Genomic DNA, 27,762 nt, shown 5'->3' on the forward strand with positions numbered 1-27,762 from the left:
TTTGCTACTTCCTGTGATTAATCACCAAAAGCTTTTTTCCAGTAGTAATAGATCTCTTCGAATATTTATGTGCGTCATGTTATATTTGTTTATTTTTAGGATCAGCTGCCAGTCAGTGCACGAATCGTCGCTGCTCTGCAGATCGTCTTTCCTTGCGCTGCAGTCTTCCAACGTTGCAGCCTTGTTTTTGAAAACAGCATCGTCCGCGAACAGCACCTCACTTCCGATGTTATCTATTAGGTAATTTATACAAACTGCAAACAGCAATTGATTTCTGTCTGGTGTGAAGTTCCTAATTCAGTCTCGCACAGACAACTCTAAGAGCGCAATAGCCCCTCGTGCAACAACGTGAGCCCTTTGGTGGCCTGACAGAGACTGCATAATATTCTGGTTGTGTTTCTAGTTAAACGAAGCACCGATACGGCTCAAATGGTTCAAATGGCTCTGAGCACTATGGGAGTTAACATCTCAGGTCGTCAGTCCCCTAGAACTTAGAACTACCTAAACCTAACTAATCTAAGGACATCACACACATCCATCCCCGAGCTAGGATTCCAACCTGTGACCGTAGCAGTCGCGCGAAAACACCGATATGCTTCAGTTCAGTGGGAACGGCTCACTGGAAATCAAGGCCCACTTTCAAGGAGTTAGGCCCTTCAAGCTGGACCTATTCTTTTACCCCAGGTGGCAGAAGACAGCACATTACCCTGATGAACTAAGGTACAGCTGAAGTTGCGCGTTTTGGCCCTAGACTGCGCAGTCGGACCCAACTGGCCGCCGTGTCATCCTTTGCCAGCGGCGGACTCACCGCTCTAACGGGCGATGTAGAGTTACTTGACCTTGGAACTGCTACCTGCCTGTCGAGTAGCTCCTCAGTTGAGCTCATGTGGCTGAGCGTATCCCGTACCAGTTCTCCCAGCAAGCAAGAACCCCTGTTAGTACCGGGAATCGAACCTAGATCCTCCACACAATAGTCATCCGCGCTCACCACTCACCTACTGAGGAGAACGCTATGCTGAATGATCTCACTGGAATTAACCGATGCACACTACTTCTGCGAGTATTATATTATTGACAATGACGGCAGAGGAAAGCACACATTAATGCTTAGCATCTGTGTGCCACCCAGTCGCTTCAAAACAGTTCATCAGTCATGTAGTCACTTCTCTCCAATTAGGAAGCTGAGGGTTTCTATGTAGGCTGTCATTTGCGATTTTAGTTTTTGACACTTCGTCTTAATCAGTCACGAGGTTTTAAAAGTGTTAGCCGAAGAGAAACCGAGATACCTTCTTGGCATAAGCAGTTCTCTGAATCAGTCTCAACAAGGAAAATCATTCTGACGTAGCACACTGCACCGGGTAAAATAATGCAAAGTTAGTATCACCTACGAATTGAATCGATGTTCCACGTAGAACGAGCGGTACTAGCGAACTGTAGTTTCCGATTTGATCTTGACGCCTACTTCGACTAACAAAATTAAAACTGCAGCTCACCGTTGTCCGTTGCAAAAATTGTTTTTGTTTATTTATAAACACAATCACATACAATGGCCTTCATCAAATGCTAAAGGCGGCATACACTAAACACAGGTAATGCGTTGTCAAACGCGTGTTGACAACGCATGAACCTGTGTTCAGTGTATGCAGCCTTTAGCATCTGAAGATAGTCATTGTATGGCCGAAACCGGTTATGACTGTGTCATAAACACTTTATTGTGTCAAAAATCAGGAACAAATATTTACAAAATAATCAATTACGCACTCCATAGACAAAATGTTTTTTCCAACACCATTGTCCGTGTTCGAGTTCTAGTCATTTACACCGATGTGAACTACCCTACGAGTACTAGTCCAACTGCGCATTTCATTTGACTAATGTGGCACTGAGAATCAAACTGTAAAATGCGGCCGGTTTCTGTTTTGGTTTTATATTACAGTAGGAAATAATAGTCCCTTCTGAAACTGCGTACTGAGAAGGGTTCTGATTTATTCATTTTGCATAAAATTTAATTCTATATAATGATCTCTTAGATATTATTGTTCTTCTTACTTCCCATGCTTCTAAGAAAGACTGGAATGGAATTCCGAGTTATGCTTGAGAGCGTGTTATAGTTTTGTTGTTACGCAGACATGTTTCAGGACTTTATGTAATATCTTCAGTGGAATTTCTGGTTTACTTCCTTTGTGAATAAGAAACAAAAATTCCACAATATGTGCCACATAAAACGGTGAAACTTTTTACGGTAATGACTAAATTATAAAACAGTATCCTGAAGAAGGATGAATTCCTAACGAATATTTAATTATCCTTTTTTTTATTTTTATGTGCGTCATATAGCGCCGGTCTAAGATGGAGTTTGGTTTTCAGATAAAATTCAGTATTAACATAATAAATACTCATCACATGGTACTAGTCTAGCGTGCAGTGAGAACTAGGAATAAAGAAGGTAGGAACGTACACTGTACCACCGATGACGTCGTTAGAGACGAGCTCTGTATTCATGTGATAATCTGCAATGAGCACTGGTGGAATTGACACTAAATTCATTTTATAATATGCTATGTTTTCGAAGACTCTGGCTGTTTTGGTGCAGTATACACAGTCACTCTTGTTTGAATTTGATGGCAACTAATGTAACCTATACACAAACACAGCTAATGCGCCTGACACATTTACGTTTGCACCTGGTTTGAGATCATACTAGATAGTGTATGCTGTGTTCTTTATGTTATGCGCTTGGGTTATGTCGGCTTGCTCATTTGGCAATCTCGCAATATTTCCTTGAGTTTGGTTGCAACTGCGCTACAGTATTACCACTTACTCCAAATCTGAGCTTGCATGTCGTTTGAGATCAGACGAAATACCTTGATCTCGCTTTGCTAATGGTGTCGGCAATGGTCCTTTGCGTTACCCTATCAGCATCAGATGATTACATTTAGATAATTGCAACTAACGGCTGTGTCCCCGTTTTTATTCTGCGTGGCGTGGCGCTTATACTGGTGCACTTAATAGCGGTGCCGATAATTTGCGAGGTATACCACGTAGCATAACGATGTAGCGTTGCAGACCATCACAAAAATTTTCACGGAATAGCAGCGGGAGACGTCAGTGGTAAGGCGGTGCATGTTAGGAAAAAGCTTATTCTTTAAGTACTGAAAGAGTTCGATTCAAAATGAGTCACGTGACTCGCAACAGATTTACACACACATTTCATACAATGACCACGAATACTGAGACAGAAGTAAAAAGTAAAGTCAAAAAAGAAAAGTTCTTGTCAAGGAAGAGATAAGGGAAGCTCGCAGCATTAAAGGGAAACTACATTACTGGCCAGTAAAATTGCTACACCAAGAAGAAATGCAGATGATAAACGGGTATTCATTGGAGAAATATATTATACTACAATTGATAAGTGATTACATTTTCACGCAATTTGGTGCATAGATCCTGAGAAATAAGTACCCACAACAACTACCTCTGGCCGTAATAACGGCCTTGATATATCAGGGCATTGAGTCAAACAGAGCTTGGATGGCGAGTACAGGTACAGCTGCACATGCAGCTTCAAAACGATACCACATTTCATCAACGGTAGTGACTGGCGTATTGTGACGAGCCAGTTACTCGGCCAACATTGACCAGACGATTTAAGTTGGTGACATATCTGGAGAATTTGCTGGCCTGGGCAGCAGTCGAACATTTTCTGTATCCAGAAAGGCCCGTACCTGCAACATGCGGTCGTGCATTATCCTGCTGAAATGTAGGGTTTCGCTGGGATCGAACGAAGGGTAGAGCCACGGGTCGTAGCACATCTTAAATGTAACGTCCACTGTTCAAAGTGCCGTCAATGCGAACAAGAGGTGACCAAGACGTGTAACTTCACCGCGATGTCGCCAAACACGGATATGACGATCATGATGCTGTAAACAGAACCTGGATTCATCGGAGAATATGACGTTTTGCCAGTCGTGCACCCAGGTTCGTCGTTGAGTACACCATCGCAGGCGCTCCTGTCTGTGATGCAGCGTAAAGGGTAGCTGCAGCCATGGTCATCGAGCTGATAGTCCACGCTGCTGCAAACGTCGTCGAACTGTTCGTGCAAATGGTTGTTGTCTTGCAGACGTCCCCATCTGTTGACTCAGGGATCGAGAAGTGGCTGCACGATCCGTTACAGCCATGCGGATAAGATGCCCCTCATCTCGATTGATAGTGATACAAGGTCGTTGGGATCCTGCACGGCGTTCCGTGTTACCCTCCTGAACCCACCGATTCCATATTCTGCTAACAGTCATTGGATCTCAACCAACGCGAGCAGCAATGTCGGGATACGATAAACCGCAATCGCGATAGGCTACAATACGACCTTTATCGAAGTAGTAAACGTGATGGTACGCATTTCTTCTCCTCACACGAGGCATCACAACAACGCTTCACGAGGCAACAACGGGCACTTGCTGGGTTGTGTATGAGAAATTGGTTGGAAACTTTCCTCATGTCAGCACATTGTAGGTGTCGCCACCGGCGCTAACCTTGTGTGAATGCTCTGGAAAGCTAATCATTTGCATATCACAGCGTCTTCTTCCTGTCGGTTAAATTTCGCGTCTGCAGCACGTCATCTTCGTGGTGTAGCAATTTTAATGGCCAGTAGTGTATGTCTACACGCAGATGGAAAGATTATCCCCTGGTAGGAAGCCATTTTGGGATAGTGTCAAACCATTCGTACTACTCATGTGTACATAAATATTTACATCATTATGTAATTTGCTTGTTTGCTGTAGAGATAATCGAGGAGGTGAATCTGAGTTTCAGAAGGGAATAAAAGTTCAAGGAGAACAGCAACCCGTAATATGGTTGTGATAATACGTGGTCCTTCCTGTCAGGTACAGATGAAAGAAAAAGGTAGAATACCACTGGAAAGGAATGAACAGCATGGTTAACACAGCTTAGGGATTAAGAGTAACAAAGAAAAGACGAACATGTTCGCTAATAGCAGTTATGAATATAGTCACTTGCTGGACATAAAGAGATGTCTTCGGCAAAACAGTGGACGAAAAGATAGATTTCTCCCACGCACGAAGCACGATCACACGGGATAGATGATGCATGATAGATTAGTATTAAGACAGTATCGGATGGAGTGAAGAAGGCTTTCCCATATAAGAGATTTCTGTTGGTATCACATATTAACAGGAGATGAGGTAGACTTGATTGAAACTGTACTTCCAGAGTGCAATGATTGCATTACATTGTTCTAAGACTTTCACGATCGGAAGTGCGGAGAATGGAAGAAATTTAAATGTAGAGGTATCATCACACTTCTGAGAAGTCATCTCTCATAATTTCATTTACGGTATTAACAGCTTTAAAGCTCTTGTAGTCGTTGTTGATGTGCATATGACATAAAACGTATTCTAAATAACCGATGACAAATACACTAGTGTACTATTCTTCTCTTCTGGCGGGTAGCTTCAGCGATAGCTTGCGGTATTTTTTTGTGGCCAGACTTTCTTGCGGAACACTTTTGTAATTGGTTCAGTCGCAAGATTTCGCTGTCAGGGACGGCTCTTTGTTTTTCCATTCCACGATGAGCCACCACGTACGCATTGCTGCGACGAGAACAACCGTCTCCAGCCTTGCGAACCATTGTATGCTAGAAGTGATGACTGACCGCACTAGAAATCAGCTACATGCGAACAGCCGCAGGGTCTTGGTGGGCCTTGTGGAACTGACGGAGTCACTTCCAGCTTTAGGCTGGGACTGGATTCCTGTGGCCACGTTAGGCCAACAAATGTCATCGCGGCAGGCGCTTAAGATGAGGCTTAACTTCGTGCATTCGCAACGGAGTTCCCCTTTCTCCGAAATAATAAACTGTCTGAAACACTGAAGCATTTCGCAAAACACTCATTGACACTAATGATGAAATTTGCAGTAGCCTTTCAAATTCGAAGCCACCACCTCTTACACTATCAAAGACTGAGAAACAGTGGTTGTTAGAAGAGATAAATTATCGTTTGACTGTTTCAAGATAAATGAGGAAAACCTCGTACCTATCCAAACGTTCCTAACTGGAATAGCTATTTATCAAGAATATCTCCCCCCATGCACGTAGACTATTCATGTTTTATGGAATGCTGAAACAATCATTGAGTCTATCCCACCCATAGACATATTGCTAGCACTACTAGATCGACGCCGTAAAGAGAGCAAAACTTTAGGCAAGTCTAGTTACTCTACATATAAGCCACTGTTCACAGCACTTAAAAAAATTTGGCCGCTTTCTTCAGTCGCATAAAGCTTCTGCATCATGGAGTAGGAAATATTATGTTCAGCTTCGATGTGGTTCAAGGTACCTATGTATCCGACATAGCCTTGAGAGGTTTGGTGTTTTAGTTCTCTGGTAGCACGGTAGTGCACCTATTCGGCACAGCACATTGTAGTTTCATTTTATGTGTGGCCTCAAATATTTTTACCAGACGGACGATATTGCACTGGGGAGCTCTATAAACCCAACCACAGCTAAAATTTTCATGGAGAACTTTGATGTTATCGCCCTACACATTGTTCCCTCTAATCCGAATTGTTTCTCCCGGCAAGCCGACAACGCAGTCGTTGGCACGCCACGTAGACGTGATAAACTGGGAGAGCCGCAATAGCGTCAGTTACCTCATCAAGTTCACGAAAGAGTTTGAAAAATACTGTGCTTTGCCCTTCCCCTGCGCCGTCAGCTATCTACATCACAATGTACAGGGTGTTTCAAAAATGACCGGTATATTTGAAACGGCAATAAAAACTAAACGAGCAGCGATAGAAATACACCGTTTGTTGCAATATGCTTGGGACAACAGTACATTTTCAGGCAGACAAACTTTCGAAATTACAGTAGTTACAATTTTCAACAACAGATGGCGCTGCGGTCTGGGAAACTCTATAGTACGATACTTTCCACATATCCACCATGCGTAGCAATAATATGGCGTAGTCTCTGAATGAAATTACCCGAAACCTTTGACAACGTGTCTGGCGGAATGGCTTCACATGCAGATGAGATGTACTGCTTTAGCTGTTCAATTGTTTCTGGATTCTGGCGGTACACCTGGTCTTTCAAGTGTCCCCACAGAAAGAAGTCACAGGGGTTCATGTCTGGCGAATAGGGAGGCCAATCCACGCCGCCTCCTGTATGTTTCGGATAGCCCAAAGCAATCACACGATCATCGAAATATTCATTCAGGAAATTAAAAACGTGGGCCGTGCGATGTGGCCGGGCACCATCTTGCATAAACTACGAGGTGTTCGCAGTGTCGTCTAAGGCAGTTTGTACCGCCACAAACTCACGAAGAATGTCCAGATAGCGTGATGCAGTAATAGTTTCGGATCTGAAAAATGGGCCAATGATTCCTTTGGAAGAAATGGCTGCCCAGACCAGTACTTTTTGAGGATGCAGGGACGATGGGACTGCAACATGGGGCTTTTCGGTTCCCCATATGCGCCAGTTCTGTTTATTGACGAAGCCGTCCAGGTAAAAATAAGCTTCGTCAGTAAACCAAACGCTGCCCACATGCATATCGCCGTCATCAATCCTGTGCACTATATCGTTAGCGAATGTCTCTCGTGCAGCAATGGTAGCGGAGCTGAGGGGATGCCGCGTTTGAATTTTGTATGGATATAGGTGTAGACTCTGGCGAATGAGACGATACGTGGACGTTGGCGTCATTTGGACCGCTGCTGCAACACGGCGAACGGAAACCCGAGGCCGCTGTAGGATCACCTGCTGCACTAGCTGCGCGTTGCCCTCTGTGGTTGCCGTACGCGGTCGCCCTACCTTTCCAGCACGTTCATCCGTCACGTTCCCAGTCCGTTGAAGTTTTTCAAACAGATCCTTTATTGTATCGCTTTTCGGTCCTTTGGTTACATTAAACCTCCGTTGAAAACTTCGTCTTGTTGCAACATCACTGTGTTCTAGGCGGTCGAATTCCAACACCAGAAAAATCCTCTGTTCTAAGGAATAAAACATGTTGTCTACAGCACACTTGCGCGTTGTGAACAGCACACGCTTACAGCAGAAAGACGACGTACAGAATGGCGCACCCACAGACTGCGTTGTCATCTATATCTTTCACATCACTTGCAGCGCCATCTGTTGTTGAAAATTGTAACTACTGTAATTTCGACAGTTTGTCCGCCTGAAAATGTACTGTTGTCCCAAGCATATTGCAACGAAAGGTGTCTTTCTATCGCTGCTCGTTTAGTTTTTATTGCCGTTTCAAATATACCGGTCATTTTTGCAACACCCTGTCTGGCTCGGCCATACAGGAAACCCTCTAGTACCGCCCGGTATCTGGATGCTCTCAGTCACTACCACCGAGTCACAAAGCGCATTATTTTAAAGGGATAGTTTTATCTAGCGGAAGACGTCTCCAATGCCATAATCTTTGTGCGAGGACTGAACCTCCTATGGACACATTTGTTAATGTGGAAACAAGAAACAAGAAATATTGCAAATACATCCAATAGTAATCCGCAACGAGAACGCCACCGAGTACAGATTGCATTTTACCGATCATTGCGTCTGTATCAGTGGCGAATAGCCAGCCTTTGAAGAGTCAAACATCAAGTCAATCTTCAGGCCTCCAACCAACACACCCGTGAATAATAGTACAAGCCTGAGGGCTTCAGTCGTTTACAGAATACCAAGTGACAGCGGATAGTACTACGTCGCGCAACCCGTGTGCAGGATACAACAACTCGGTGTCGAACATGAGATGTGCCTGTACCGAAGTTATACATAAATTCTTTGGACAAGGGCAATTAATTATACTAGACGACATTTGTATGGTTACTAGAGCGAACTTATTCTCGGATTCCAAGGTAGAGAAAGCCATTCAGACCAATGTAGCTAATACCACCGACAATAATGACGGTGGTTTGCAGATCGGGCCTACGTGAAACCCTTGATCCGGCCACACGAGGTTAAAGTGGACGAGGCTATTGTCGGACGAAGAACTGCCTTTTTTGGTAATGGACTAACAGAGGTGGCGCGCTTGGTATAACAGCGGCCCCAAAACGAAGATGCGATTTGTTGGTTCAAAATGGTTCCAATGGCTCTGAGCACTATGGGACTCAACTGCCGTGGTCATTAGTCCCTTAGAACTTAGAACTAGTTAAACCTAACTAACCTAAGGACATCACAAACATCCATGCCCGAGGCAGGATTCGAACCTGCGACCGTAGCGGTCTTGCGGTTCCAGTCTGCAGCGCCTTTAACCGCACGGCCACTTCGGCCGGCCGATTTGTTGGCGTTGTCTGTATTTTATGTCGGATAAGTTGACTACACAGTGTTCATCTCTGGCATGCTAGTGTAGAAAGTGTCACAATCTCAGCTACGTAAAAATGTCGGGGTTTTAGAACGTCTGCTTACACATATAAGCCAACTTCTGGAGGTTTTTCTTTTTTTTTTTTGCGTGAGAAAGCGTGTGCTAAGTCGGTTAGAACCGAGACCTACATTCAATTTTTTCCCAGTTCGTGTTGTTTTCCAATTGTCTTTCATTGATCATGTCTAGGCTTTTATGTATCATTATAAACTCTCTATATCTTCACTTAACGAGTGCCGCACAAAATTCGTACTGTATGTGTGGTGTCACCGCCAGACACTACACTTGCTAGGTGGTAGCCTTTGAATCGGCCGCGGTCCGTTAGTATACATCGGACCCGCGTGTCGCCACTATCAGAGATCGAAGACCGAGCGCCGCCACACGGCAGGTCTAGTCTAAAGAGACTCCCTAGCACTCGCCCCAGTTGTGCAGCTGACTTTACTAGCGATGGTTCACTGACTAAATACGCTCTCATTTGCAGAGACGACAGTTTAGCATAGCCTTCAGCTACGTCATTTGCTACGACCGAGCAAGGCGCCATATTCAGTTATTAGAATGAATTCTGAACAGACAATATTGTGAATCATGTACCGTCAAGAGCGACGTTCATCATTAATGGATTAAAGTTAAGTATCAAACTAGCTACGTCCGCTTTCTAAATTCTAATTCCTTATCATGTTCCAGACCTCACGTCAGTATAGTTCTTCCCTTCTCACGCCAGCCTGCGTGAGCTAAAACGCGTGCATTTCGGCCTCCTCTAGTAACCCGGTGTTGGCTCTTCTGCCAACACAACAGTATGATTTGTAAGTTACATTAAATGTCCTCCTTAGACAATTTGGCTGTAGTTATTCATTCTGACAGTCGTTCTTCCGTAATTGCAATGTATATTCTCCACAAAATGTTTATCTCTGAGAGTTTTCGGAATCTTAATTAGTGTTGTTGGTAATGTATTTCGTAGCAAATAGTGAGCTACGGTTGTTCCCTTAGGAAACTCTGCCAACAATACCTTTCCAGAAAACACTCACCCGGTATTGCTGTTTAGATTAATATGTGCTTAGTGCAATGTTTTCACTTTTTCCCCTCATTGGCCTGTCTCTACCAAGTCAGTGTTTGATATTCTAAGATTCTGACGTACATATAGCTGTTACGACAACGATTGCTGAAGGGTAACATTGGGTATGCGCACATTATAACTGCTATACCGTGGTCTTTGATTTATAATCAAAACCTCTTCGGTCTCGGTTTCGATCCCCGCCACTGCCTAAATTTTGATAAATAATCAGCATTGGCGGCCGAAGACTTCCGGCATAAGAAATCAGCCTCATTCCGCCAACGGCCTTGTCAAAGAGGGCGGAGGAGCGGATAGAGGTTCAGGGCACTTTCTTGTCCTAGGGGTGGGAAATTGCCCCTAAAGGCGGAAGAATCAGCAATGATCAACGACATGAGGATGCAGAAGGCACGTATCCACAGGACACGTGGCCTGCATTTGAAGAAGTGTCATGATGATCTCTCCATTTGCAAAATATTCCGGAATAATCCCCCATTCGGATCTCCGGGAGGGGACTGCCAAGGGGGAGGTTACCATGAGAAAAAGATTGAATAATCAACGAAAGGATAACGTTCTACGAGTCGGGGCGTGGAATGTTAGAAGCTTGAACGTGGTAGGGAAACTAGAAAATCTAAAAAGGGAAATGCAAAAGCTCAATCTAGATATAGTAGGGGTCAGTGAAGTGAAGTGGAAGGAAGACAAGGATTTCAGGTCAGATGAGTATCGGGTAATATCAACAGCAGCAGAAAATGGTATAACAGGTGTCGGATTCGTTATGAATAGGAAGGTAGGGCAGAGGGTGTGTTACTGTGAACAGTTCAGTGACCGGGTTGTTCTAATCAGAATCGACAGCAGACCAACACCGACAACGATAGTTCAGGTATACATGCCGACGTCGCAAACTGAAGATGAACAGATAGAGAAAGTGTATGAGGATATTGAAAGGGTAATGCAGTATGTAAAGGGGGACGGAAATCTAATAGTCATGGGCGACTGGAATGCAGTTGTAGGGGAAGGAGCAGAAGAAAAGGTTACAGGAGAATATGGGCTTGGGACAAGGAATGAAAGAGGAGAAAGACAAATTGAGTTCTGTAACAAGTTTCAGCTAGTAATAGCGAATACCCTGTTCAAGAATCACAAGAGGAGGAGGTATACTTGGAAAAGGCCGGGATATACGGGAAGATTTCAATTAGATTACATCATGGCCAGACAGAGATTCCGAAATCAGATACTGGATTGTAAGGCGTACCCAGGAGCAAATATATACTCAGATCACAATATAGTAGTGATGAAGAGTAGGCTGAAGTTCAAGACATTAGTCAGGAAGAATCAATACGCAAAGAAGTGGGATACGGAAGTACTAAGGAATGACGAGATACGTTTGAAGTTCTCTAACGCAATAGATACAGCAATAAGGAACAGCGCAGTAGGCAGTACAGTTGAAGAGGAATGGACATCTCTAAAAGGGGCCATCACAGAAGTTGGGAAGGAAAACATAGGTACAAAGAAGGTAGCTGCGAAGAAACCATGGGTAACAGAAGAAATACTTCAGTTGATTGATGAAAGGAGGAAGTACAAACATGTTCCGGGAAAATCAGAAATACAAGTCACTGAGGAATGAAATAAATAGGAAGTGCAGGGAAGCTAAGACGAAATGGCTGCAGGAAAAATGTGAAGACATCGAAAAAGATATGATTGTCGGAAGGACAGACTCAGCATACAGGAAAGTCAAAACAACCTTTGGTGACATTAAAAGCAACGGTGGTAACATTAAGAGTGCAACGGGATTTGCACTGTCAAATGCAGAGGAGAGAGGATAGGTGGAAAGAATACTTTGAAAGCCTCTATGAGGTTGAAGATTTGTCTGATGTGATAGAAGAAGAAACAGGAGTCGATTTAGAAGAGATGGGGGATCCAGTATTAGAATCGGAATTTAAAAGAGCTTTGAAGGACTTACGGTCAAATAAGGCAGAAGGGATAGATAACATTCCATCAGAATTTCTAAAATCATTGGGGCAAGTGGCAACAAAACGACTATTCACGTTGGTGTGTAGAATATATGAGTCTCACGATATACCATCTGACTTTCGGAAAAGCATCATCCACACAACTCCGAAGACGGCAAGAGCTGACAAGTGCGAGAATTATCGCACAATCAGCTTAACAGCTCATGCATCGAAGCTGCTTACAAGATTAATATACAGAAGATTGGAAAAGAAAATTGAGAATGCGCTAGGTGACGATCAGTTTGGCTTTAGGAAAAGTAAAGGGACGAGAGAGGCAATTCTGACGTTACTGCTAATAATGGAAGCAAGGCTAAAGAAAAATCAAGACACGGATTTGTCGATCTGGAAAAAGCGTTCGACAATATAAAATGGTGCAAGCTGTTCGAGATTCTGAAAAAAGTAGGGGTAAGCTACAGGGAGAGACGGGTCATATACAATATGTACAACAACCAAGAGTGAATAATAAGAGTGGACGATCAAGAACGAAGTGCTCGTATTAAGAAGGGTGTAAGACAAGGCTGTAGCCTTTCAACCCTACTCTTCAATCTGTACATCGAGGAAGCAATGATGGAAATAAAAGAAAGGTTTAGGAGTGGAATTAAAATACAAGGTGAAAGGATATAAATGATACGATTCGCTGATGACATTGCTATCCTGAGTGAAAGTGAAGAAGAATTAAATGATCTGCTGAATGGAATGAACCGTCTAATGAGTACACAGTATGGTTTGAGAGTAAATCGGAGAAAGACGAAGGTAATGAGAAGTAGTAGAAATGAGAACAGCGAGAAACTTAACATCAGGATTGATGGTCACGAAGTCAATGAAGTTAAGGAATTCTGCTACCTAGGCAGTAAAATAACCAATGACGGACGGAGCAAGGAGGACATGAAAAGCAGACTCGCTATGGCAAAAAAGGCATTTCTGGCCAAGACAAGTCGACTAATATCAAATACCGGCCTTAATTTGAGGAAGAAATTTCTGAGGATGTACTTCTGGAGTACAGCATTGTATGGTAGTGAAACATGGACTGTGGGAAAACCGGAACAGGAGAGAATCGAAGCATTTGAGATGTGGTGCTATAGACGAATGTTGAAAATTAGGTGGACTGATAAGGTAAGAAATGAGGAGGTTCTATGCAGAATCGGAGAGGAAAGGAATATGTGGAAAACACTGATATGGAGAAGGGACAGGATGATAGGACATCTGCTTAGACATGATGGAATGACTTCCATGGTACTAGAGGGAGCTGTAGAGGGCTAAAACTGTAGAGGAAGACAGAGATTGGAATACGTCAAGCAAATAATTGTGGACGTAGGTTGCAAGTGCTACTCTGAGATGAAGAGGTTAGCACAGGAAAGGAATCCGTGGCGGGCCGCATCAAACCAGGCAGTAGACTGATGACAAAAAAAAAAAAAAAAAAAACCGTGTTATATTTCGTTTCCCACTTCAACAGACCTGTATATTGTCCACATTATTCGGACATTCACATTGTTTTTGACATTCGTATGCTAGTCTGTCAATGAGCATCACCTCGAAAACACACAACAGCACTTTTACTTTCGAAATTAATAATGCTGTACTCAATTTTTTTTTTTTACTTTTACTAATTTTTAAGGTGGAGTCATCTTCAAGAAAAATTCAATTTTCCTTCATTGCGACATATATCACGTGTCTAGTGTTATAGCTTCAGATATTGAAGGGATTTTCCAATATTTCTAGCGTAACAGAGCATGTAATTAAAAAAGAATCAGCGTTTTAATTTCAGTATATTTCTTTTGTGTTCAGATAGATGTTGCACCAGCCCCAATTCAGCCCCAATACTATTGATTTCCTCGAGCGGGGATGAAGTCAGTTGCTGTAGGCGAACAACTGGAAATCCCTCTGTTTGGTGTCAAGCGACTTGAAGGTGCCTCAAGTGAGTGTGATGGGCGAATTACTTAAAGGCCTGTACCAGAGCTAAAGTAAGTAGCTCAAATTCTATCCCCTCTAGTTGATACTAATAATTCCGTGTCATAGCACTACTCATCAAAGTAGACTAAAAGTGACACGTGAAGTGGTTCTGTACAAGAACCGCAGGGACGAGGGAAAGCTGCAGGATCTACACATCTTTCTTTCACAAACAGGATTGAGGTTGAAACTTCCTGTCAGATTACAACTTTGTGCCGGACCGAGACTCGAACTCGGGACCTTTGCCTTTCGCGGGCAAGTGCTCTACCAACTGAGCTACGCAAGCACGACTCACGCTCCGTCCTCACAGCTTTATTTCTGCTAGTATCTCGCTTCCTACCTTCCAAACTTTACAGAAGCTCTCCTGCCAGGAAGTTTCATATCAGCATACACTCCGCTGCAGAGTGAAAATCTCATTCTGGAAACATCCCCCAGGCTGTGCCTAAGCCATGTCTCCGCAATATCCTTTCTTTCAGGAGTGCTAGTTCTGCAAGGTTCGCAGGAGAGCTTCTGTAAAGTTTGGAAGGTAGGAAGCGAGATACTAGCAGAAATAAAGCTGTGAGGACGGGGTGTGGAGTCGTGCTTGGGTAGCTCAGTTGGTAGAGCACTTGCCCGTGAAAGGCAAAGGTCCCGAGTTCGAGTCTCGGTCAGTCACACAATTTTAATCTGCCAGGAAGTTTCATATCAGCGCACACTCCGCTGCAGAGTGAAAATCTCATTCAGGATTGAGGTTGTAAAGCTAAGTGAAATTAAAACTGAACTTAACGGTCAACTTCACCTGCAACGTGGTTCAAATGGTTCAAATGGCTCTGAGCACTATGGGACTTAACATCTGTGGTCATCAGTCCCCTAGAACTTAGAACTACTTAAACCTAACTAACCTAAGGACTTCACACACATCCATGCCCGAGGCAGGATTCGAACCTGCGACCGTAGCAGTCGCGCGGTTCCGGACTGCGCGCCTAGAACCGCTAGACCACCGCGGCCGGCACCTGCAACGTGTTTGTCCCGTGTCACGGTGAGGCAAACACTAATGGTTAGAGGGCTGTTAGTCTTAGGGCAGTATGTACTTGTGGCTAATAATGACACTCATTAGAGAAATATGAGCAGCGGATAGGAATAGTCACTTCATGAACTTAGTGCAGTTACCTGAAGCCTTTAAAGAAAATGCTGAAGAGGCCATTTCGGCAGCCAGTTACGAAATATTGTGGTGCTGTAATTAGTAGGTCGGGGAGCACGTTGGAACAAATTACGCCTGTCACTTGGGCTTCAGGATCATACTGTGGATGTCCCAACGACTGACGGACTTGGCTGTGCGGATCAGCTGTTTTCACAAAGTTTCAACAAAGCCCACAATCAACAGCATTGCCCCAAAAGGCAATGTTGCCGTCTGTTTCTTAGCCAAGTATAATTCCTAAACCAGAGAATACGAACGTTCTTTAACCAATTAGGCTGTTCTTTCTGGACTTACGCCATGGGGTTGAGAACAATAGGACATTGCTAGAGTGTCAGCTGAGATAACTCCAAATTTAACCGCAATATACCAAAAATCCTTCGAAGAAAAGTCTGTGTCCAGTTGTTGGAAGAAAGCAAATGCACTCCTGTCTACAATAAAAGTACTAAAGGGGTTCCACAAATTTTTTCATTGAGATCTAACTGCTGCAGGGCCTTAGAACTCGTACTTACACTCAAACATAATAAGGTACCTTGATCAGGAGGCTGATCTTTATGATGAAATGCGTGACCTACGTTACATTCATCTCACATCTCATCGAGGAAATCATGAATGAAGGCAATTAGTTGGATGCAGTGTTTCTTGAGTTAGAAAAAGTTTTTGAGTAACTATCACAAGAAGCATTATTAATGTAATAACGATGCCACGGGATATCACACGAAATTTGTGACTGGATTAAGAATTTGTTTGTAGAGAAAGCGTGGATTATCGTCTTGGATTGGGAGTTACCGACAGAATACTAAATAACTCCGAACGTGCGCCAGTCCGGTGTACTTGGAGCGTTGCTTTATAAAAAAATGTTCAAATGTGTGTGAAATCTTATGGGACTTAACTGCTAAGGTCATCAGTCCCTAAGCTTACGCACTACTTAACCTAAATTATCCTAAGGACAAACACACACATTCATGCCCGAGGGAGGACTCGAACCTCCGCCGGGACCGGCCGCACTCGTTGCTTTATATGTTGTACATTAATGACCTGGTTGACCATATTAATAGTGATTCAAATCTCTTACAGATGGTGCAGGTATATGTAACTAACTACGTCTACTACCCGAAAAAAAGCCAGCAGCTGTATCTAGTCAAAAGGAAGCGCGATTTAAAATTGGTGCAAACTTTGGCTTTTCATTAGACACAGATTTACGAAATTGTTGAACTCCACAGAACTGAAAAGTCATGCAATATGCCTAACATGCCGAGTCACATTCGCAGTCGGTCAACTGATGTAAATGTCTCGGTATACCAATGTTTATGGATGTTTAAATCGAATCATCTCGTACTCTCAGTCTCAAGCAGAGCGGATGGCAGATTTTAAGTCATTATAAGATTACTAGAAATATGCAGTCGGTCTACGAATGAGACAGCTGACGAATAAATTTTGCGTGCCACTTCGGCAGATTGAATACGTGTATGGGACCCATATCAAACAGTACCAACTACGGATACGGTACGTAACCAGAGAAGAGCCGAAGTCGATTCGACTCATAACAATGGGTCATGGCGGAGCTGAAGAAGGTGATTTGGAAGATGCTGGAAGATAACCGCCTGTACCACTTGAAAGCCTATTTATAATGTTTCAAGAACCGGTATGAAGTGAAGAAACATACTTAAGCCTCCTATGACGTAACCGCGAAGACAAGGTTACATTAATATCAGGGCGCATCCATAGGCCATCAGAAGGGGAAGATGTACGTTACTAATTACTCATGCCATGCACTTCACAGCCGTTCACAGAGCGTCTATACGGCTTTTCAGTTAGATAGCCACACGGAAGTCACTGGTTGTCACTGACTGATACGCATTCTGGAGAAAGCTTGTGGATATACAGGCTGTAACGGGTACAATCGCAGATATTTTATACGTTTTACGTTAATATGTACACATTTCATTATTCTGGTTTTTTCCAGCATCGAACAGTCTTTCCACAAACGCATCACAAACTTTGCGACCAGATATTTTCTGCGCGGCCATAACGGCAGTACTAATTGGACTAGGCCTTCAGTCATTTAGCTCCCACGCTTCTTCACTTCAACCTGACATGCTGGCCATGGGAAAATAAGCATTAGTGGCTTGCTCTTGCCACATGTACTTGGATGTGCTACCCAGCGCAAGGACGTGCGACTTGTAATAGCTTTAGTTATTAGTCTGCAACTGACGTAAGTGCGGATGTAATTCTATTCAGTACACTGTCGTCAATCACGAACAGAAATATCTGTAATTGTAATTCGTTACTGTTGTTGATAATTCTTCCGGGTTATATGGCCGTGGTCCATGGAATAAATCTATTCCTAACGTTTCGTCCAATACTACGTTGGGCATCTTCAGAGGTATGGCTGGTCCTGTTGAGTCGGCAGGACCAGCCATACCTCTGAGGATGTCCAACGTAGTATTGGACGAAACGTTAGGAATAGAAGTATTCCATGGACCTCGGCCATATAACCCGGAAGAATTATCAACAACAGTACCATCCGGTCGTGAAAGCCTTCATTGTATGATTATAGTTCGTTACATCCTGTAAGCCATTGATTTGATGGATAGACACGATATAACTTAGTGAAATCAGTCAGGCACTGATTTCATTGAGTTACGTCGTCGTTGTGCAATGCATCGATTAAAATAATATGTTATTAAGTGATCTAAGAGCCATAACCTGCTGTGGCACCTACTAACCGTCCCCCAACCTCTTGTACTTCTCTACGCAATCCACGCCCATTCATCTAGGTAAACTTTACTGCCTTTCCCTCGCAGCATACGAAATAAATCATGAAGTCCACTACCTTACCACTTCGATTCCGAACAAAGCTTCTGGAGCACTCTTTCCTTTCACAACTGCAATACTACCCGTTCCTGTCACAAACACCTCGAATCCTGAACCACCTCAGCGCTAGTACCACATACCCTTTTCATATTACTTTGTCTCCAATCCCAGTGATTGCTAAATACCTTACCTAAAAATGTTACGCGGAGACGACATCAGCCTCATCCACACAGGATTCAAAATAGCACCTATCACCAACATCTCCGTATCATCGTCTTCGTTCTTGTCAGTGTATTTTTATCCATTTGTAATTGGTTTTATTCGATCACTAAAATGCCGTAGTATGGCAGCTGCAATTTCGCTGCCTCATGGAGGAATGTTAATAACAGTTAAAATGGAAAAAAAACAATGAGACATAAAAATAAACGTTCTAGCCGGCATCATTCGCAACAAAAGAACTTATCGATTTATTAACCCACAACTTCGATTATCTGCTTGATAGAAAGTATAAGTTGTACAGATGCAGTACGGTGTGCCTACCTTGCTGCCGAAGATGAGTCCGAGCAGCAGAGTGACCGTCAGCTGCGTGTGACAGAAGAAGATGATGTACAACAAGTCCGGGTTGGCGGGCGATTGCAGGAACAACCTGAAAACACGCAGACACACGTACAAGTGCTGGCTGCATTTGAGAAGTAACATGGCGACTGCAGGAACAATCTGCAACGCATAGAGAGATTCACAATTAAACTGACGTTTTATTTACACTCCTCTCGTAATAATTGTTTCTATACATACAATTTCTGTATCGAGTTCGATCCCGCCTGATCCGTAAACTATGTTCGTATTGTTGCGACCACAGCAACGTGCATTCTAAAATGGAACTTGTCCAACGGGAAGTGTCACCTGGCTCCTTATACCTAGCTGCATAAAAGTAAAAAAAAATCTAATGTCGATGTTATGGCGATGTAGCGTATTATTTTGTGGCTAAATACAGCAATTCAACTTCTAAAACCAGAATAATGTACAGAGAGAGAGAGAGACAGAAAGAAGAACAGAAGGATATATATATATATATATATATATATATATATATATATATATATATATATATATATAGAGAGAGAGAGAGAGAGAGAGAGAGAGAGAGAGAGGGAGAGAGGGAGGGAGAAAGACGATCCAAATGGTTAGGGTTTATTCAGTGGCATTACATGCGATATAATCTCATCAGACAAACCCCCGACTCAGAATAAAAATGTACCATGAAACCAGTACCTCAAAATACGTATCAAATACAATATTAATCAACAATAACCAAAAGCAAATATATCGTGAATTATAATTTGTGCTAGATATTTTATCGTAGTGGTCGTCAAACGTTATTGCTCAAGAGCCAGTACAGACATTGAGAGGTAGCACCTGGGGTCACATAGGTAGCGCCCTCAACATTAATTGGTAGCTTACTTAATTGGTATGCAATGAAACGCCAATGGACAAGCTGTAGTAAGGGCACGATAAGTTGCCGCCGGCCGCCATGTAATGATTGTGAAAATCCGACACCATTCGTATCTCTTGAGAACGGCTGTTCTGCGTTTCAGGGTAGCTGCCACCCCCAGCGACCGCAAAGTTTTGACACTGTAATTGCCTTACGAATTGTTGCTATGTTGTCTACGTGAGCGAATGATCAATTAATTAGTAATAGTAATAGTTCCTATATTTAAATTCATTACGCAAAATCTGACACGGCCATAAATGCAGACGGAATGTTTTGAATGTCATGTTTCTTCCAGTAATTGCGCTGATTTTCACCAATGTTCTTTGTTACAAATAAGTACCACATTTGAAGATAACATCTCTGTTATGCGCAGTCATGAATCCATGTTACTGCTGTGTCAAAATTTATATTTTTCAGCAATAAGAATTTCTTGGAACATTGTCCGCAGGAAAACACAGTGATCAATAAAATTATAGATTGTTTTATTGAAATAATTTCAATATATCGTAGCACCTGACCAGAACAAATCACGCACGTCCGTGCGTTGTCAGCACTGGATGACAAACAAGAAATTTCCCTTCTCACATCCACTAACCCCGCAGTGGATACGCTTCTTACCCCTCTGCCTGTGAGGTACGTCTGCAACTTTACTTGTCACGGCGGAACTCACAACGCCGATTAAAATTAATAACGTCTTAAAATATTGCTGTCTCTGGAACTATTTTCTTTTTCTGTTATTGAACAGAACTGTATTCTTGAGGAGCTCTTAATGTTAGTTGACGGTTTTGGATTCCGCTGTTAGTAGCTAGATCCGTATTATTATAAATTACTATTGAGAATAGCGGGCCCCGTGAATGCTTGATTCCGACTCTATTTTTGACTGTTCTATTAGATTTGCGAAGGTTTTTTAGTTGGTGTTGAAGGCAATTTCATACGCACATAGAGGATATGCTAACTGAAACGCAACAGGAAATAAGTGAGTTTCGTAAATATCTTAGCTCCTCCAGACGAGTGTGCACCACAGAGAACAAGCGCAGTCGAAGGACTTAGATTCAGTGTCAATTAAGAACACCAACTGGTTATGGATTGTTCACATCTAATGAAGTCTTTAACTGTTTATTGCCGGCCTCGGTGGCCGTGCGGTTCTCGGCGCTGCAGTCCGGAGCCGTGGGACTGTTACGGTCGCAGGTTCGAATCCTGCCTCGGGCATGGATGTGTGTGATGTCACTAGGTTAGTTACGTTTAAGTAGTTCTAAGTTCTAGGGGACTGATGTCCTAGGATGTTAAGTTCCATAGTGCTCAGAGCCATTTGAACCATTTTTGAACAGTTTATTGTTTAATATACGAGTTTACAATGTCATAGGCAGGGTTAGTAGGAGACGTAACATTCTACAAACCGAGTAGATACCGTCTGTTGATAAATTATAATTTTCCACAAGAGAACAATAAGCAGTATTGTGTATAAACGTTACTAGTCATGTGACACATAAGTAGGAGACATTATAACAACAGAAAATATATATCTGCTCAGTAGCGTTATCTTCTTCTAGGTCTCCCTGTTCAAACAGTTGCAAATTATGATGCTGGAAGTTCCAATTTTAAGACTGTTTTGACAAAATCTGCTGATGATAAAAAATTGTGAAGGTCAGTCCTGTATGACTATGTGTCTGAGTTCTTCATCACGATCATTGATAAGTCAAAGAACTATTGCATTTAAAATAATTTTAATATATGAATTATTAACCTCATGCATTTTGTAACATCTATGGCATGCATACATAGAAACACTTCAAATGACTCCCATCTTCATACCTCACACGCTGAGCTAGAAACTTTTATTTTTCACACAGAACATATGTCGGACCGAATTTCAGTTCTACATCACCATAGTGGTAAAATCTATGTACGTTCCTGTGGGACCAAACTGCTGAATCACCGGTCCCTAGGCTTACAGACTACTTAATCTAACTTAAACTAACATACCCTAAGGACAACACACACCTCCATGCCTGAGGGAGGACTCGAATCTCCGATGGGGGGATCCGCGCGAACCGTGGCGAGACGCCCGTAACCGCGCGGTTACACCGCGTGGCTTCGTGGTAATTAGGAAGTGAAATAACCTGTGAGTTTAGTAAACTCAACAATATCAAGTAATTCATTTTGGAGTAGACGTATGACTGACTCTCAGTGGATGCAACTGACTGGATATAGTTTGAGTAGTGAAATTTCCTGGACATTATAAATGCCTATCATATCAGGATTAAAGCCTGGTATCTTTGCCTTCCACGGATAAGTGCACCACCGACTGAACTGCTCAAAGCGCGACTCAACTCTCCCCTCCCCCGTTCCTCACCTTCCCCCCCCCCCCCCCCTTCCTGCAGTTTTATTTCCGTCAGTAAGTTTCCCCTTTCTCCCTAAGTTCACATAAGTTCTTAATGCTGGAAGAAGGGAAATTGTGAAGCAAAGTCTTAGTTAAACCCTAGGGCACATTGTTTTCAGAATGAGTTTTTAATCTGCAGAGGAGAATGCTCTGTCTGAAACGTCGTGGCAGTTATAGTAGTCACAATTAAGATTACGAGAGCCATGAAAAGGACTAGTCAGTAGTTTCTATTTGCTTTTTGTGAAAGAATAAACTCTATTTCACATCGTGAAAAGCTCCCATATCTGGGCGCTACAAGAAAGAATGGGGTTATTCATAAGAACTTCCGTGGCTTCAGAAAACTACTACACGAAAACTATAAGGCGTATAGAATGTAGATCTCAGTACGTGTCAGTGGATGGAGCATCTCCTCAAATTTTTTATTGACATTACAGGCAACCAACATGATCATCGTCTGTGGTGCCATCACAGTACAAGCATGCTACTCAAAGCACTGAGGTGACGAAAGGCATCCTATAACTCCTAACGTTGTTATCACGCCTCTTTTTTCCCAGCGCAGTGCAGTAACTCGACATGGTATGGACTCTAAACGTCACTGGAAGTCCGCTGCAGAAATGCCGAGCTGTGCTTCATCTACAGAGGTCGATAATTTCGGAAGTGTTGCTCATGTAGGATTTTGTGCAAGAACTGACCATTCAGTTGCGTCCCATAAATTTTCAACAGGATTTATACAGGGTGAACAATTCGAACGAATGATTTGGCCACCCAGACCAAATCATTCGTTCGAATTGTCCAGAATGTTCTTCAAACTAATCACGAACAACTGCGGCCAGATGACATGGCGCATTGGCATCCATAATAATTCCGCGGCTGTTCGGGAACATGAAGCACATAAATGACTCAAATTGGTCTCCAAGTAGCTGTATATTTAGAGGAGCTAGTCCATTGGGGAGCCACTACCAGCTTGCAAAGTACCGTGATTACAATTTCTCTCTACGGCCGCATTGGTTCTGCGTAACAGTTGAACCTTACTGTCAGCTCTTAGCAACTGAAATCGGGTCTTATCTGACCAAGCTACTGTTTTGCAGTCGGGTACAATCCAACCAGAATGACCTCGAGCCCAGTCGAAGTCGTGTGGTTAGCAAAGTCATTCGCGTCAATCGTCTGCTGCCGTAGACAATTAACGCAAAATTCCACCGCACTGTCGTAACGGATACGTACGTCGTTCGTCTCACATTGATTTCTGAGATTATTGATTTGCTTGGCTAACAATTCTTGACAAATGCCACTGCTCTCAGTCGTTAAGTGAAGGTCGTCGGCCATTGTGTTGTCCGTGGGGATAGGTTATGCCAGAAATTAGGTATTCCCGGCACATTCTTGATACTGTGGATCTAGTAATACTGAATCACGTAACGATGTCACATGAATCTAGCTCCTACTACCATATCGTGTTCAGCCTTTTAATTACCGTTGTGCGGCCATAATCAGCTGAGTTCTAATGACAGCTATGCCAATTCACTGCCCTTTTGTACCCTGTATGCGCAATATTAATGACGTCTATATACATTCATATCGCTATGCTATGACTTCTGGCACTCATTGTATTCTGTATAGAGTGTTTCTATCACATCGCAGACATACTGAATGGATGACAAATCAAAGGACCGAGGACACCAGTTAAGGATCCATAGGATCCATATATTCCTCCGTTTTCTATCCTATCCATTAAGTGAATTAAAACAGTGCTTACTGTTCTTACCGGGGGGGAGGGGGGGGATATTCAGAGTCCTTTACCAATTACAAAATCAACTCTTTTGTCATGTCTTGTGTCTCCCACTTCACGATTCCTTTAGTTGGAGAGGTATTCCGCTCGAAAACCGCTGCTCCCTTATACTGACAGTCTAGCTTGTATCTGCCTACCATCCACTGAAGTAAGACTAACTAATAACACCCAGAGAGAGCCATCCATTGGCCCAGACGACTCAAGGTCTACGCCATGTATGTGTCGGTTGTCTGTAGTCCGGTTTCAGCGGTATACGACGCATGGAACTTGGCGTCTCAATCCAGTTTCAGCAATCTTTTCCCAACAGTCTGTAATGACATTCTGCATCTAAGCCTTGCTCAAATTTCAGCTGTTGTCATCCGCGAGTTCGTCACATCAAGTCGAACAATCCTTCACGTGGCACAGTTTTTCTGGGAAGATCTGTTCCTATTCTTCATGACAGACATTCGTCCTTAGTGCATCTCGTTACACTCATTCTGCTGCCATTTCAGTACAGCCAACTGTTTGTGCTATATGTTGGCATGATACCCCCATGTTTCTCACGCGAATGATTGTACCTTTCTCAAAGTCCGAAAAATGGCGACTAACTGTATCTGAAATACGTCCGAGCCTCCGGTGGTATGAAAGCCACCTGTAACGTTAGACATACCTAGTAGCGAATGTGAACTGACGCCAATCTTCGTCTGTTGGAATATTTTGATATACTGAAATTACTCAACAGAAGCTTACATTGGGGTGTAATCCGGACCTGTCTACCCTTCCACGCACATAAGTGCTGAAGTAAAGGTTTGGTAATGTTCAGTCGAGTGTTCATGGTCTAACACTTTTCATTCTGACATGTTATGGTGTTCCACCTGTACGGCCAGAAACCCATCTGGCCCAACAGCGTCGTAGGTTGCCTGCATGTCACACAACCGCTCTGCACCAGAAAACAATTTTGCAGCGTTTCCACTATCCGAACCTAGCAGCACCACCAAGGGTCGCGGACCGAGGGAGGAACTACTTTCCTCCACAACCTACGTGACCTTAAACAGCTCCTGCGATATCCGACCGCATGACAGTATAAGGCATATGCACAGCCACGCGGAGTGAGTTCACGTTGAACGACACCTGCAGACGGACAACCGTTGTACTATAACGCCGCTGCCTGCCACCGGCCAACTGCCTTCTCGACAGACACCGCCTAGCACCAGCAGCTCTACCGATGGTCAAGTCTCCGTGGTTGGATGTCAGACCCTGGTTCACAGACTTCGGTGAAACACTGACTGTGTTCTGTTTTTCCAAGGAACCATATCACTTTGCACGTAGTAACTGTAAACGCTTGTGGAACTTGGTTTCCATGTGCAGCAGTAGAACTTTTTGTAAACATTCTTTTGTAGAAAACTCGACCAAATATGTGACACTGAATTGTTCAACAATGACCTTCAGCTTCTGTCATTTTTCAGTGTTAACTGAGATAGTTAAGTGAAGCAGACGAGCATCGTACTTTTTCCAATGAACCACATTTGTGTAACGTTAGTTACTTTCATTGCGGATACGGCGTATTCCTTAGTTTTTATGAAGTTTATTTACGACTTACGGGCGAGCCGATAACACTGGTTAGGAGCCTGTGCATCTTTTCCTCGAGAAAATATTTCTTTTTTCCAATGGCTGAAAGTTCGGATATGACTTCACATGTTCTGCTCACCATGTAACACATGAAGTATAGTTTTCAAGCCTTGACAGAGAGGTTGGCCACATTGTGTGCAATGGTGCCGGTGGTTTTCAATTCGGCTCTCCTGCTTAGTATTATAGTGAAGAGCTTCTGCACTTCGGCTCCATCGTTCCCACCATTCGAACACAAACTCAAACCGTAGTGCAACTAAATAGTGCACATCGGGCAACACTTAGTGGTCCACGGAGTCTCCAGTAATGAGCAGCAGCACGTAAACTTGTTAGCTTACTTCAGACTTGTAATGTATGTGCTGGTACAACAACAAAACCTAGAGGTTGAACCTCACACTCTTCCTCATGACAATGTCAAATCCAGTTTGTGTGTTTATTTCGATTCCCAAGTGCTCATAGCCATGCCCTGCCATAAATTCTTCAGCTGCCATAAACTCGCTGGATAATGTAACAGGAAATGGATTGCCCAGTTGCAGAGCCTCTTGCAGGACAGTCGTTTCATGTGTCAGAGTCTATCCTGTCAAAGGTCTTCTGCGGCCACGTTAGTGAGGGACATGACGTTCGTGCTCTGCCCAGATGAACCATTCTGTCCAGACTTGTTAAAATTGAAGGACTGCTCTCTGGAGGCATATTTGCCGCTCATCAGGGCTTTTGAGCAGTCGGTGCGTTCGGGGACAGCACTGCATAACCCGTGTGAGGTTTTTGCTGCTATTCCCATCCGTCTTTCCCACTCACGTGCTTGGCCAGGTTGGCGAATGTCTCACAACGACGAGGCATCCAAGTGACCCAAGTGGTGACCCCAGCAATTGCCATCCTGTAGCCAGTGTTTTATGTGCCACTCCTCTCACAAATGCGGCCATCGACGGGCGAAATGTAAGGCGTGTGGTAAGTCAGGTTACAAAGTGGAAGTCCGTCAGTCCTACAAAATGTCAGTGGACTACATGAATGTCAATCCGCTGTATGATGAAAACAGCATCTGGAGACGAGGCTTTTCAAGACGTTGCTTATATGCAATTATTTTCATTCCACTGCAAATATTTTTACCATGACAGTCTCCACTGGTAGTGGGCCTCTACTCCTGCACAATGACACAGGTTTCTTGGCCTAAATCATTGACTGGTACAACTGCCAGTAGCCAGGCGCCCCACCCATCCAGCCCATCGATTTCCAGATGCTGTCTTACAATAATGGCATCGTCCAATTTTCAGGCCAGTTCTGTGCTGCTGTCTAGTGTGGCGTCCATTCCGTCGAGGGTCGCACCGTAGTGGTGGACTCCAGCAGGGTTGTAAACTTATTGGGGATAGATCTATTCGGCGCGGTGGGCCTCGAGGTCGACGACTCCACATCTAACTTCCATTCCCTCTGGCGTGCCAGCTTTTCTGGACGATTTGGTTACCCGTTTTAATTCGATGATTTCGCCGCCCAGCTCAGGCGTCAAAGGTTTTGAGCTCCATATCACCCTACTCCCATCTGCAGTCTCCAAGTCTTTCAGAACGCGTATTCTTCCTTTACCTTCCACGGCAATTTCAGCATTTGCAGTTTTTTATATTAAGTGGGCGACGCCTATCGTTCTGATGGAGAAGCAAAATGGCGCCTAGCGAATCTGCGCCGATTTCTCAGACATGATCAACTCCCTCTCTGTGGTCGACTCCTACCCCATCCCTAAAGTCGGTGACATTTTGACCTGCTTGGTGGGTGGTACTATTTTCGCCAAGATTTATCTCGAGGATGCCTACCTGCCGCTCCTCTTGGATAGGCAATCCCGACTGATACTGCTCATCAATACATCCTTCAGCTTCTGTCAATGTAGCTCCCTGCCATTAGGAACAGCTATTGCCGAGCCAATTTTTCAGCGTTATCTATAAACTATAATCCACAAATTCCTCGTGCAGCGAAGTACCGACATCACCGTCGCCGGCACCGACGCAACAGACCTTTCCACGAACTTTGTAATGTTGATTTCCGTGACCTGGGATGCAAACCTTCAGTGCAATAAAGTTAAGTGTAGTTTCTTGTTAAGTCGAATACTTGAGGCACATCCTCAGAGTAGTGGGCACCTGTCCCACTGCCCGATATGTGGAAGTG

The 27,762-nt window shown here is 43.6% G+C and overlaps 1 protein-coding gene across 1 annotated transcript in view; it reads right to left on the reverse strand.

The window, feature by feature from the left end:
* LOC124615633 (probable G-protein coupled receptor CG31760) overlaps positions 1-27,762 on the reverse strand; it is a 611,636-nt gene that overhangs the window by 48,684 nt on the left and 535,190 nt on the right. The window contains exon 9 of the mRNA XM_047143641.1: positions 18,898-19,003. Within this exon, the coding sequence (XP_046999597.1) occupies positions 18,898-19,003 (106 nt within the window). The remainder of the gene's footprint in view (positions 1-18,897; positions 19,004-27,762) is intronic.

This window comes from Schistocerca americana, chromosome 5, assembly GCF_021461395.2.
Source record: "Schistocerca americana isolate TAMUIC-IGC-003095 chromosome 5, iqSchAmer2.1, whole genome shotgun sequence".
NCBI lineage: Eukaryota > Metazoa > Arthropoda > Insecta > Orthoptera > Acrididae > Schistocerca > Schistocerca americana.